A 13857-nucleotide genomic window follows, 5' to 3' on the forward strand; every position below is an offset into this window, starting at 1 on the left:
TCCCTGGGTCCACCGGGCGGGTCCTGAGTCTGAGCTCTGCCCTCCTGTGGGCCGGGAAACGCGGGCCACCCGCCACCCCGGTTCCCTCTGAATCCACTCCCGGCCGTGCTCCCCGCTCCGGGCCCCTTCTGGGTGAGGCCCGCTCTCCAGTCACCTGAAACCAAGGCTCAGGGCTCCGTGGTGCTCGCTCCAATGCAGGGAGACCCGGAGACGCCTCCACCACCCACGCCACCTGCCGTGAGACCCCCAGGGCCCTGACCTTACCCCCCCGCCCCCACACCCGACGGGCTCGCACAGACAGCTCCGACTGGGCGAGCCTGGTGAGCACCCGTGCGTTTGGGGTGCACGAACCCCCCGTGAGCCCACTCGTGGCTGACAGCCCCCCACGCCGCGGGCTGGAGCCTCCCCTCCGTCAGGATGCCCAGCGCCCCTGCCTCTGGAGCACTTACCGCCTCCAGCTTCCAGGGCTGCAGGGGACGCCGGGCCCTCCTGGGAACACGGCCCGTGTGGTCACCGGTCCTTCCAGCCGGAAGCCTAGTCTTGTTTCCTGCAGGCTCCGGGGCTCCGTAACTTCTGCTTCATAGTCAGCACGCACCCAGGAGCGTCTTTCCTCAGCAGCTTTGCTGGGCAGGTGCTCCCTCAGCTCAGGTAAACCGCCTCCCCCCGCCCCGCCCCCCTTCTCCTCTGGGTCCCGCCATCACCCGCCACACCTCTGTCCTCTCTTCTTCTGATTTTATTTTTGTGGAACAAGCATCGTAACCATTACCCTCTTAAATACACACAGAGTACTTAAATCAGTCGACACGTGACTGTTAACACCTTCAAACAGTACTTAACTTTGTGGGATTTCAGACCACGTGGCCGAGGAGCGGGTGGGCCAGAGAGCCTGGCGGAGCTGAGCTGGCCCCAGCAGCCCCGCCACGGCCCTGCCACTTCTCCCGTGCCCACCACGCTCCCCAGGACGAAGGAGCAGGCAGCCGGGCCCCTGGAGGGCCGGGCCTCAGTGACCGAGAGAGACGCGCTCAGCACGCTCGGGCCCTCCAGCACACCCTTCACTGGGACCCGGCAACGGCTCTGACCACGCGGCCGCCCTAGTGGTGCTGCTGCCGGAACTGCAGGCCGCAGTAGCCGCACGTCCCCGTCTTCGTTTCCTTGTCCTGAAAGATTCAAAGGGAGAGCTGCCCTGTTTCCATCTCCCGCCTCCATCGCCAGTCCACACTTGGTAGACGTCCGCCACTGAAGCCAGGCCCCGGAGACACACCGCCACCAGGGGAGCCACGGGGCCCGACACCGGAGACGCCGTGTGGAGGCCCTGATGGGCCAGCTCCCCAGACGCGCCAGGGCCCCGGGCGCCCTGCCGTCAACAGTCCGCTCGGTCCCCACCCACCCTGCCTGCCCGTGAGGCCGGCGGCATCCTGGGCAGGGGCCAGGAGGCCTGGAGCAGGGAGGTGGTGAGCAGAGGACCCCCTCGGGGCTGGGGTCGAGCCCTGACAGATCAGCAGGGATGCCGGGGGCTGCCCTGCCCAAGGGGGTGGCCCACCCCAAGTTCTATCCTGTCCTGGAAGCTCTGTGCATGCCCGCCCTCTGCTCAGCCCCAGTGGATGGCTCGTGCGCAGGGCCAAGCCGAGTGTGTGCAGCCAGCGGGGAGAGAGCAGGACAGGGGCTGGGGCTGGGGTCCGGACAGCACATTACCAGGTTTATGTACACTCGGGGGTGGCCCAGGGCCCCCCCGCCGCCGTCGCACGATATCACCCGACTCCCAACTTGGCTCACGGGCTGCTCCGCTATCAGATCAATGGCGAAGTTCTCGTTCACCTGGAACAAGACAGACAGGAGCGCTCGCAGACAGGTACTAACCCCCGACATGCTCGCGGAATTCCAGTGTAGACCACCCCCACAGGCACGCACTGCGCGGCCAGCAAAGACACTCTGCGCCTTCTCATTTAAACATCTATGCAGATCTTCAAAACACAGATAATTACATACATGCACACACGTGTTTAACTCTTCATTTGCATGTAATGACTCACCCACTGTTAACATCCTGCCCCACCCTCTTCACACATAGGCGCACGCGCACACACACAAACACACAGAGCTGACCACACACACACACACACACACACAGAGACCTGACCACATATACACACACGCACACACACACGCACACACACACGCACACACACGCCCTCCTCCTCCTGTCTTCGACCCCACGGCCACTTCAACACGGGGACCTGGTTCTGAGCTAACAGCTGGTTTGGCCCCAAGCAGGAAGTGGGACACTGAGCCCTTGGCTCAGGCCAAGGGCTGCTCCACGGGGGTGCCGGGGGCGTGGGGGACAGGAGGGACGATGGCATGGTAACTGCAAAGCACAGCGGCACAGCTGGGCCCAGAGCTGCTCCAAGCCCACTGGTTTTCTTACTGGAAGGAATCAATTTGTGATTTTTAAGCTGGTGGAGAAACGGCAAGGAGGCATCTCTCCTCTCTCCTGGGGGGCCAGCGTCTCTTCATGCAGGACTCAGCCGGGAAAGCACCATCTGAGCTGACGGACTGGGACCTGCCCACCCTCGGCAGCCAGAACCGGAGCCAGACTCGCCAGGCTCAGCCCAGGGGAAGCCCCGCAGCGTGGGCAGCAGCCTGCCCAGCCCCTAGACTCGGATCAGATCTGAGGGAGCTGCTGCGTCCCGCCCCAGCTGACACACTCAGGGTCGAACGCTGCCAGACCACCGCTTGAAGGCCACCCATCTCTGAGGTGCAAGGGTCACGGGGTCACACACAGTCAGCGGTGGGGTGCCCTCTCCCTTCCCAGACGTCCCTGGACACAAGTGCACAGAAGAGACCCTCAGCTGTAAACGCGGCCCACAGCAACTGCGATCCCGGCCCTGGGAGTAACCGAGTGCCTGTTTATCGCGATGGTGACAGGTGCCCGGCCTGGGGTCCCCGAGGCTCCCTGCCCTGCACACAGAACCCCAGCCACACCCCAGGGCCCAGGACTGCAGTGAGGAGAAGGGAACGACGGCCCGTCTTTACAGGTGAAGGGGGAGGGGCGCCAAGTTTCGGTATTAAAATCTGAGCCTGGGAAGAGCACAGGCCTCCCGGTCCAGGAGCCAGGGGGAAGCGCAGAGCCCACCCGCCTGCGGCCACCACGGCACCGAGCCCCCAGAGCAGGGGGACACTCCTGACTCGGGACAGCGCTGTCGGCCTGGGCTGGGGCTTGCCTGAAGCCCCCCAGGCTCCTCTTTCCAGAAAGGGGGCGAGGGGGAGGAAGTGCAGCCGGGCCACAGCACACGTGACGCGCTGTCCCACTGCCTTCTGTGCCCCGGGCCCAGCACCCCTGCACCCCGGAAACAGCGTCCCCCAACGGCCATGCTAACCACCTCCTGGGCCCAGCACACCTGCTGCCTGTCGGGCCGTGACGGCCATCACTCACGGGCAGGAAGCACTGGCTTCTGACTCCACGTGTGACCACAGAGCAGTGCAAACAGCTGTCGCCACAGGGGGACAGCTGGCCACGCGGGCCCTCTGCCTCCCTGAGGTGACCCAGGACCACAGCAGGCCCCACTCCGTCCTCGCCTCTCCAGGAGGCCCGTCCAAGGCCAAGGGCCGGGGACTGCTGTGCAGACTCACTGTGGCCACACGGGCCTGCTAGTCAAGACTGCCCAAAAGCCACGCACGGGCACAGCCCGCCTTCCCGTGAAGGCGGCGCTACAGCCCAGTTCCTGCTCTCCGCGGCCCTCAGCCTAAGTGCAGATCCGCTTCATTCCTCAAAATACAACCAAACTGCGGAGACAGTGAGTTGGGGGGTTGTCGGGGACTGCTGAGGGGCGGGGGTGAAGAGGTGGTACGCGGGGGGGGGGGGGGGGGGGGGGCTCAGGCGGGGGCAGGGAAATGCTCTGAGAGACGCTGCAGCTTGGATGTGAGACATTACGCGTTTGTCCAGACCCACAGAACGTACTTCCCTGCTGGCTCAGCGGGTAAAGAATCCACCTGCCAATCCCTGGGTTGGGAAGATCCCGTCGAGAAGGAAATGGCTACCCGCTCCAGTGTTCTTGCCTGGAAAATCCCACGGACAGAGTCGTCTGGGGGCTACAGTTCACGGGGTCGCAGAGTTGGACATGACTGAGCAATAAGCCCAAGCCCAGCAGAAAGTGAAGTCGCTCAGTCGTGTCCGACCCTTTGCGACCCCATGGACTGCAGCCCACCGCACTCTTCCATCCATGGGACTTCCCGGGCAAGAACACTGGAGTGGGGTGCCACCTCCTTCTCCTCGAGATCTTCCTGACCCAGGGAGTGAACCCAGGTCTCCCGCATTGTAGGCAGACGCTTTACCGTCCGAGCCACAGGGAAGCTTCCTGAGCCCAACACGAAGAGTGAACCCAGAAGAAGCCTAAGACACAGACTTGAGTGAATCCCAGGGCCCAGCGCTCTGCACGTGCGCTAACGCAGGGAGCAGGGTCAGCCGAGACGAGAGCAGCAGGGGCCCTGCTGGGGGGTGGACAGTGATGGGAACTCCGTGCTCTCTGTGCGGCCGTTCAATAAACCCAGGTCTTTCAAAACAAGTCTCTTGGAAACCAGAAAAAGAGATTTAAATCCTACTACACACCAAATTTTTCTTGCAAGAACGAAGCCTGAGAGGCTTGCTGCACATCTTACATGGCCCCTGGACACTCTGCACCTTGGACAGGAACAGGCCCTGAGTCCCCAGGTGGGGCCCACAGCTCCCGCGCCTGCAGGAGGACTCTCTACCACGGGGCCGCCTGGCAAGCCCTTCCTTCACCACACCTTTCCCTTACCTCTTTCTGACGACCTACGAATCGAACTCTCCTGTAGTCTTCATCGTCATAAACCTGGAAAGAAAAGGGGTGCTATTTACAACCCAATTCTGTACCAATCACAGGCATTACAGAAAAAGGGTTTTCTTCATGTTAGGCCGTGCATATGACCACACACTGAGGAGTTTCAGCGGGATTCCTAACATGACCACAGGCAGCAAGCAGTCCAAACGGGAAGAACCAGAGGAGAGAGGTCCCAGCGGAGGCGGACACGCTGACCTTGCATCTCACAAGCCCGCAGCACCCTTCCCCTCTGAACCTGCTGGGTGAGCTTCCACCTCACAAATACTTACTCCCTCATCTTTGGAATGAGGATCCTACCTAAGGCTGTGCTTCAGTAGGCAGCAGACCCTCGAGTTGTTAAACATGCTATTTAACGATACACAGACGTTAGAAGATTTGACCCACGCGATTTGCGGTTTCTGACCCCGACGGAGGCTTCCCACAGTAACCAAGGGGCGCCCCGGGGTGTCGGCCTAGTTTCGGAGCTCGCCGAGGCTCTGACGGTGAGACCACAGCGGCTGCGAACACCACGCGCCTCAGCCCGGCTCACGCCTCAGCCCCTGGGGACCCAACCCTGCGGATCCAGGACCCGGGGACCCAGGGGGCCGCGACAGCAAAGGCTGCACCAAGGATACGGGGGCCTACGGCCCCCAGCGGGGCTGGACCGCGGGCAGCGGGAACCGGGGGCTGCGCTGCTGGGCGACGGGCCCGCGAGCACCCGGACGCCCGGCCGCGGGACCTGGGGGCCGCGCCGGGGCTCCGCCCGCCTGGGCGCCCCGCGGGGAGGGCGCTGTCTGCGCCGCCGTGGCTATACCTGGCCGGTGTGCGTGACCTTCTCCCCGGTCGGCGAGGTCCGCACCCCGAAGCACCTGGCGCCCCCGGGCAGGCCGCGCGTCACCGCGCCGCCCCGGCCCAGGAGCCTCAGGAAGGTCACCGCCGCCGCCATCTTGCGGGCTGACCTTCGACCCCGCGCGCCGACGCGCCGACGCACGCGCACGGCGCCCGCAGAGCCGGCTCCGCCGGGACGCAGCCGGGCAGGGGAGGCGCGCGTGCGCAGTGCGGCCGGCGGGCGCGGCGGAGGAGGGGCTCCGCCGGGCAAGGCGGGCAACTGCGCACCTGTAGCCTGGAGCAGCGGCCTCACCTACCAGGGGCAGGGCCGGGAGGGTGGAAGCGGGAGATGCAGTGCTTCCCTTCGACGGTAACGGATAACCCTGGGGAGGTACGCGTCAGTTGTCGGTGAAGGCTGGACAAGCGTCCTTTCTTGGAGGAAACTGGACGTCCACCCTGGTGGACGGTGCGCATCTCTTTGCGGTCCTGGGGTTTCTGCCACTAAACTGCATCCCATGGCATCACTCATGCCGGTCACCCTGAAAGGCCCGCTGCTCTGGAGCGCACCTGGGCAGGGCTCCGGCTGGCGGCCCGGCCCCAGCTTCCCTCCTGCCCCTCAGGGCCCCCTGTGCAGAGACCCATCGGGAGGATCAGCTCCAGCAGAGGTGTGGGTCGGCGGTGGCCTGCTGCAGGGTGGGGGCCACTGAGTGCAGCAGTGCATCATGGGACCTTTTGAAGGAGCTTGCCAGTATTTTCATTACCTCCACCATAGTTTGGCCTCAGGTCAAACAACAGGGAGGGAACACAGCACCACCCACCAAGAGAAAATGGGATTAAAGATTTACTGAGCATGGCCCTGCCCATCAGAACAAGACCCAGTTTTCCCCTGTCAGTCTCCCATCAAGACCTTCCATAAGCCTCTTATCCTTCTCCATCAGAGAGGGCTAAAAGTCACAATCACAAAAAAGTAACCAAGCTGACCACATGGACCACAGCCTTGTCTAGCTCAAAGAAACTATGAGCCATGCTATGTAGGGCCACCCAATATGGACACACACGTCATGGTGGAGGGCTCTGACAAAACGTGGTCCACTGGAGAAGGGAATGGCAAACCACTTCAGCAGTCTTGCCTTGAGAACCCCATGAACAGTATGAAAAGTCCCCACCAGCCAGGGACCCCCCCAAAACCTTTAGATGCCCTGTGGCCCACAAGGAGGACGGAGTCCCCAGGAAAAGCATGCAGGTGTGCGGTTTGATCCCCAGTGGGGAATATTCTCTGGAGGGAGGCTGGCAACCCACTCCAGTATTCCTGCCTGGAGCATCCCATGGACAGAGGAGCCTGGAGGGCAGCAGTCCACGGGGCCGCACAGAGTCAGGCAGGACTGGAGGGACTTGGGCACACACGCGGGGAACGGGAAGGCCGGGTTGTAACGGGGAGGAGAAAGGCAGCCCACCGCGAAGTAACCCAACGACCTCCGGCCCGGCACTGACTTAGCTCCGCCTCTATGTCTGGCTCCGCCTCTATGTCCGGCCCCGCTGGGGCCGTCACGTGACCCCGCCGCCATCTTCCTTCCTGGCGGACACTCCGAGCGGCGGCGTCCCCGTCCCACTGCGCAGGCGCGGCCCAGGGCGCAGGCGCACGGGCTAGGGACGCGCGCCACAGTCGAGGCGGGCGTGCTCTTTCCGGGTGAGTCCTGGGGTCCTGAGGGGGTCGGGAGGCGGCAGAAGTTCGAAGCTCCAGGAGGGCGCACGTCGGGGACCCCTGGCCGCGATTTCCCCCGCTGAGCCGCGGGTGCGGGCCGGGCACCGTCCGGGACCTCACGCCTTGTGCCCTGGGGACGCGGGCCTCGTGCGGCCCCGCGGCCGGGGACCCCGGACTCGGTGCCGGGATCAGAGAGGGACCCCGTGCGCCTGGCCGCGCTCGTGTCCTCCCGGGGACACGCTGCCTCCCGGGCCCCGTGTCCTGAGCGCAGGGGCGCGGGGAGGGCGGTTTTCTCGGCTTCGCGAGCCACCGGCCACTGTGACAACTTCTCCTTTCCGTCCCCAGGTCCAGCCACGACATGGCCACCGCCCTCCTAAGGAGAGTGGCCTCCGCCGTGGGCCCGCTGCTGCAGCTGGGGCGCCGCCCGCGCGCCGGCCCTGCCGCCCGCGCGCCCCCCAGCCTGGTCGCCGCGCTCCTCACCGCGCGCCCGGCGCTCGGCCTGCAGCCCGCCCTGGGCTTCAAGACCAAGGGCGTCCTCAAGAAGCGCTGCAAGGGCTGCTACCTGGTGAAGCGGCGCGGGCGCTGGTTCATCTACTGCAAGGCCGACCCGAAGCACAAGCAGAGGCAGCTGTAGAAGCCCTGCCCGGGGAAAGGCGCTGCCGCGGCGAGGGCGATGGCGCGCGGACGCCGGCAGCCTTCCGGCGCGCAGACCTCCTGCGGCTCACGTCCTCGTGGCCCGGGATCCGACCAAGCCAGAGCCCCACCTGGGACCGGCGCCCTGTTACCTCCAGTGTGAACTCACCTGTGCTGATGCTCCGGCGGGCAGATGGGCGTCGGGTGGAGGGAAAGCTGGCTTCCTCCAGTCAGAGGGCGTGTTCTTCCGAGGCTGCCCTGTTTCTGCTCAGCCACCCCCGCTGCGGCCTGTGGATTGAGATTCATGCTCTCAGCATGCCTGCCTCCAGGGTGAGCGGGGAGGGCTGCATAACCATATGTAGGTCACGGAAGAGTGAACTCGTTTATACCTATATAAATGTATTTTGGACGTTGATTAAATGTGTTTACCGTCCTTGGTCTGAGACTAGAAGCGTGTGTGCATACGTGTGTCCATGTATGTGTGGGTGCTGTGTGCACAGGCATGCCCTTGTGAACTGCTGTCCACACTGTATGCATGGGTGCGTATGTGTGCACACGTGTGTGCGCAGTGGGTGTGAACTGAGTCGGCAGAACTGCTCTGTGGACTCCACAGACTTTGACCTGGAGCCAGTGTCCGGGGTCCCCCGTCACAGGCTACCGTGGATGAATGTCTGAGTCGCTCCTCTCTGGGGCTCACTCGTCTCTATTTAAAGGTCAGAGCATGACTGGCTTCCTCCCAGTACCCAATGGACCAGCCCAACAGCCCCGGATCGCAGCACGACCGGAAGATCAGCTGAGGCCCGGAGGCAGCAATCCGTGAAGATCTTTCAAGCACAGTGTGGATGCCGGGGTCAAGAAGGAAGACACTAGACAGGCTTGCCTGGCAGGTGCACTCCACACCTGGTGGGAACAGCTGTTTCTCTCCTGCTCTGCTTCCCTGACACCCCTCCATATGCTCCCCCTGACACCCCTCCGTCTGCTCCGTGAAGTCCAGGAGTCAGTGGCTTCATGAGTACATACATCAGCACCTCCCTTCGATGGGAAGAGCATCAGATCCCCCAGGCTGGCGTGGCCTTGCCTCCCTCCTGCTGCAGAGAGGCCTCCCCATGCCCGGCTCTCAGTCCCCGAGGGGAGCCAGTCCCGGCCCCGGGGTTCCGAGCCCAGGGTGCAGCGTCTCAGGGTGGCGCCCTCCGTGCTGAGGTCACGGTCCTGCCCTGCTGCTTCCCCTCTAAGAAGTGCAACCTTGGGGGTCCAGGGTTTTCTTACATTACCAGCCAGGAGCCAGGCCCGAGGTCCCAGTCAGTGACCTCCCCAGAAGGTGTGGACACGTCCCTCTCGCTGCCCTCAGCCGCCCAGGGCAAGGGTTCCCGTCACCACATCCTATGGAGCAAGACTGGGGCCCCATGCGTGAGAGCCACACAGCAGGGTAAAGGTCTCAGGTGCCAGAAAGAGCATCCCTGGAGAAGGGCCACATGAGCTGACGACAACGGGTGGAAGGCGTGAACAGGCGCGTGTCCAGGCGGCCCCGTAGAGATGTGGGCGTATCACCAGTAACCAGGAAACAAGGCAAACGTGCAGTGCACGTCTGCCCATCAGATTTGCAGACATTAAGAAGCACATTGTCCAGGTGGAACCCACAAACAGAGCTTCCCATAAACCACAGGTAGTGGTGTCTCCAGACACCCGGCAACTCGTGTGTAAAACACACGTTCATCCTGACTGCACTCGGTGTCATCTCAGTGAAATACTCGCACACACAGGAATCCATAGGGCTGTGCTTATCAGGGCAGAAAAAAACAGTCGAAGGCTCTGCCGGGGGTGGATGGTCAAGCCGATGATGACGTGGTCCCAGGAGGTTAGGTCACGCAGCCCTGAGATAAATGATGGCTCTCCGAGCTGTGAAGAACGCCAGCCCCAAGTTTCTGATTATTAAGTATATAAAGAAAACTGGACGTCGGGTAAACTCTTAGAAATGTGTACGTGTGTTTTCCAAGTAAAAATGTTTGGGAAACGGTGTAAGAGGCTCTGGGACAATGCACACCAAAACAGCAGTTTCTGCAGTTCTCGGGGAGGGTGGGATGGGATGGGAATGGAGGTTTACTTTTCGGTGTAGGTTTTCTTAAGGAATTAGGTTCATATCCTACTTTGATAAGTGGCATCTAGGAGGAAAATGTAAACTTCTGTGAACAATCTGCTTACTGAAAAGAATGAGCCAGAAAGATGGAGAGAGAAAAAGTGACCCTCGGCCCCTGCAGGCACCTCCTGTCCCCAGCCGATCACCCAGGGGGCTCCGTCGGTCAGGGTCAATGTGCCTATGGGCTGATGCCATGATGGCCTGGAGTCCGAGCTCCCAGGTCTCCCTGAAGCAGGATGACGGCCAGCTGTCCACGCGGGGCCTGCCGCTCCCCTCCCCTCAGTGCGGCCAGGACGCGCTCGCCTTTCCAGGCTTCCCCTGACATCAGTGAGCAGCCGCGCGGAGCCGACCCATAGCTGCAGGCACCTGCTTGCGTTTAAGACTTTCCAACCTCAGTCTCCTTGGAGGGCTGTGGGGCCCCCGGAGCATGAGCCCCAGAAGTTGGGACCCAGTAAAATTCATTCTGAGCATTTCTTCCGTTCTCGTTGAAACACATGACGTTATATTAGTTTCAGATGCACAACATCAAGATTCAGTATTTGTGTATATTGCAAAACAGTCACCACAATGGCCTTGTTAACACAGTCACCGCATGTAGTTACAGAGACTTTTCCTTGCCCTGGGAACTTCTAATCTTAAGCAACTTTCAATCGGAACTTGGTACCCTTTCTTTTGGGGCCTCCCTGGTAGCTCAGACTAAATCAATCTGCCTGCAATGCAGGAGACCTGGGTTCAATCCCTTGTTTGGGAAGATCTTCTGGAGGAAGGCATGGCAACCCACTCCACTCTTCTTGCCTGAAGAATTCCATGGACAGAGGAGCCTCGCAGGTTCTAGTCTGTGGGGTCACAAAGAGTCAGACAGGACTCAGCGACTAAAGGCCAACATTGGACACTTGGCTCGATTCCGTATCTCCATTCTTGGGAATAAAGCTGCACAGGGACGCAGAGTCCCTTTCAAGTTAGCATTTTTGTTTTCTTTGGATAAACACCCAGAAGTGGAGGTAACGCATCATAAGGTAGTTCCGCTCTTAATTTTTCAAGGCCCTTCCATGCTCTTTCCCCTTCTGTACTTCTTTAATCTTAAAAGAGGAAGTGAGGACTTCCTTAGCTGTCCAGTGGTTAACAATCTGCCTGTCAACGCAGGGGACATGGGTTCAATCCCTGGTCCCGGAAGGTTACGTGTGCTTGAGAGCAGCTAAGCCCACATGCTGCACATCCGGAAGCCCGGAGTCCAGAGCTGTGCGTCCCGACGAGAGAAGGGGCCGCAGTGGTGAGAAGTCCCCGCTCACCCAGACTGGAGAGAGCCCACACAGAGCAGCGAAGACCCAGCGCGGCCGGAAAAGTCAGAGTTAGTACGGAAACAGAAAGAAGTTAAAGAGCACACAAGAGCTAGAGGGGGGCGACGGGGAGGCGTGGGAGGGAGTCAAGCGGGAGGGCTGTAGGCACGCTTACGGCTGGCTCACACTGCTGTGTGCAGAGACCAACACGGCGCTGCGAAGCAGTTACCCTCCAGTTAAAAATGAAAGCTAAAGCGCAATAAAGGAGACTGTGGTTTCTGCCCGTCCCCGGCTTGGACTGTCCTCTCTGCCGACTTACATGTATTTCTTTATCAAATCACACAGCAGGCGGTTGTTTGGGAAGTTTCCTTCCATCTTCTGGCTTCTCCCAGTGAGGACCCCATCCTTCCTCCTGCAGGCACTTGGGCTGTTTTTGGCTTTTTGTGGTTGCTGCAAAATTTAAATCTTGAAACAATGGGCTCTCCCTAAACGTAAAATGTGAAGTCTTAAGAACTCACCGAATCGTTTTTTTCATCATGATAAAGGAATTTATTCTTTAGGAAAAATGAGAAAAAGACCTGTTTTCAGAGTAAAATCCTTCCCCTGACATAGCAGCTCTCTGGCTGTTCTTTGGAGAGGCCGGGTGGGCAGCTGTTGGGCTGTGTTTTCTTCTTGTGCCTATGAGCTGAACAGCTTTACAGAGTCCCCCCTGGTTCATTCCAAATGGGTACAAGTTTAAGATGGAAAGTAAGGAAGGAAAGAACTTACTCCATTCATTGTTTATCAAGTGATCCTGACTAGAAGCCAAGATGATTTAGGGGCAAAAATGGGAGTGTCACTTCCCTGGGCTGCTAACAAGCTCTCCACCTTGGTGGCTCCAAGCAACAGAAATGCGTTCTCACCCCCTAGTTCAGGACCGCCTCATCGCGACATCCCTAACTCCATGACGTCGGCAAAGACCCTGTTTCCAGTAGGGTTGCATTCTCGGGTTTTAAAGACGTAGCTGTGGCAGGAGGTGCTGTCTGATTCACTACAAGTGGCTTCGAAGATTTTTGAGAACAGTTTTCACTTAAATTACTCATCGGTACTGGATGATGTATTCAAACTGTTCAACACGCACAAAGATGCCTGAGACACAGTGCTGGTCTCTCTCTCCAACTCAGTCCCAGGCTCTCGCCCCGGTAGCAAGCTTGACCCTCCTTTAAGTCCTGAGAATCTGCAAGCAAATCCTGCAGCTCCCGGGCCTGCCCTGTTTCCATCGCTGCCCTAAAGTCGAGGGCACCTGGACAGTGGCCCGTGTCAGCAGCCGCGGGGCGCCCTCCCGTCCCCAGGCGGCTCTGCCCCAGCGTCTTCAGCAGGCTGATGCAGGATGTGCAAGCGTTGTTTTCAGTTCAGGGCATTTTGCTGCCTCTGAATTTTCTTCTTTTACTTTTTTGCTGTGTAAGGCATTTTGTCCTGTTTTGTAATTGGTGGTGGTGATTTCCAATGAGAGATCAGTTATTTTTCCTTCCAGGTTCATTTTTCAGTTTTAAAAAGCACAGGAAAAAAAATGGGAAATTGACAGAACAAACAGCGCTGTCTGGCAAGAGTAGTTGGGGGTGGCTGTGCGGTGCCGAAACGGGAAGAGAGCTCTCCGGAAGCCAGCTCTGGCCAGCCTCTGGGACCCAGGGAACCAGCTCCCGCGTGGGAGCTCAGACAGATTCCTCGTCTGGCTGACATCATGAAAGATTCACTGCCTTTTCCCCAGAAAGTGATGCACCTTCTTCCTTAGACAGCGATGCCATTACACTAAGCACAATACGGATCGCAGCGCAGAAACACCGGCAGCTCACTTCAGTCTTTCAGGAAGTCCAGAGTGCGGCTTTCCCCTAAGACTTCTGTCTAAAGGCATAACGATTCTCTCAGTAGTTGATGATACAGAGTCACCTATTCTAAAATGAAGCCAGTTTTTCACTTATAACTTTTATTGGTGTAACCACCTAGCTTGTCGTCCGAGATGATAGAATCAAGGCGTCTTCTCGGGTAAGTGAGTCGAGCTTCGTGGCTGATCCCGTGTTTGTCCGCTTCTGCATTGTGTCCTGGGCCAGGCACTTGGTAGGTGTTGGGATCCATGCGTGGCAGTCGTCCTGTCTGATAGCCTGACAATATGAATCAGCTGTATATTGTCTCCACTGCAAGGGAGGCTGGAAATAGCACACACACGTAAGCGACGTGCCAGTGTCCCGCCCACGCACGTGGAGAAAGGCCATCAGAAGGGCACTGCGGGCTGTTACGGCAGCTGTCTCTTTCTGGCCTCTCGTTACCCATAATTCTCGGTGCTTGATTTCTATTCTAACGGCAACCTCTTGACACACTATGGTGGCTGGAGCTCCAGCTATTAGGTCCAACATTCCAGGCAGTCAAGGAGGGAAGGGTTAGAGCACAAACTGAACGCCAGCTGCCCGTTGT

The 13857-nt window shown here is 59.8% G+C and overlaps 1 protein-coding gene across 2 annotated transcripts; it reads right to left on the bottom strand.

The window, feature by feature from the left end:
• Nucleotides 1–731: 731 nt before the first annotated feature.
• On the bottom strand, nucleotides 732–5790 carry NDUFS6 (NADH:ubiquinone oxidoreductase subunit S6). Of its 2 annotated transcripts, XM_068990669.1 has the most exons (4): nucleotides 5650–5790; nucleotides 4794–4847; nucleotides 1693–1815; nucleotides 732–1157 (listed from the first exon to the last, which is right to left on the bottom strand). In XM_068990669.1, the coding sequence occupies exons 1-4, from the start codon at nucleotides 5779–5781 to the stop codon at nucleotides 1092–1094; spliced, it is 375 nt and encodes a 124-aa protein (XP_068846770.1). In that variant the 5' UTR covers nucleotides 5782–5790; the 3' UTR covers nucleotides 732–1091. The 2 variants fall into 2 exon arrangements, with proteins under 2 accessions (XP_068846770.1, XP_068846769.1); XM_068990668.1 differs by lacking the exon at nucleotides 732–1157 and having other exon boundaries at nucleotides 1178–1815.
• Between the last annotated feature and the right edge of the window lie 8067 nt (nucleotides 5791–13857).

This window comes from Capricornis sumatraensis, chromosome 18 (assembly GCF_032405125.1).
Source record: "Capricornis sumatraensis isolate serow.1 chromosome 18, serow.2, whole genome shotgun sequence".
Lineage (NCBI taxonomy): Eukaryota > Metazoa > Chordata > Mammalia > Artiodactyla > Bovidae > Capricornis > Capricornis sumatraensis.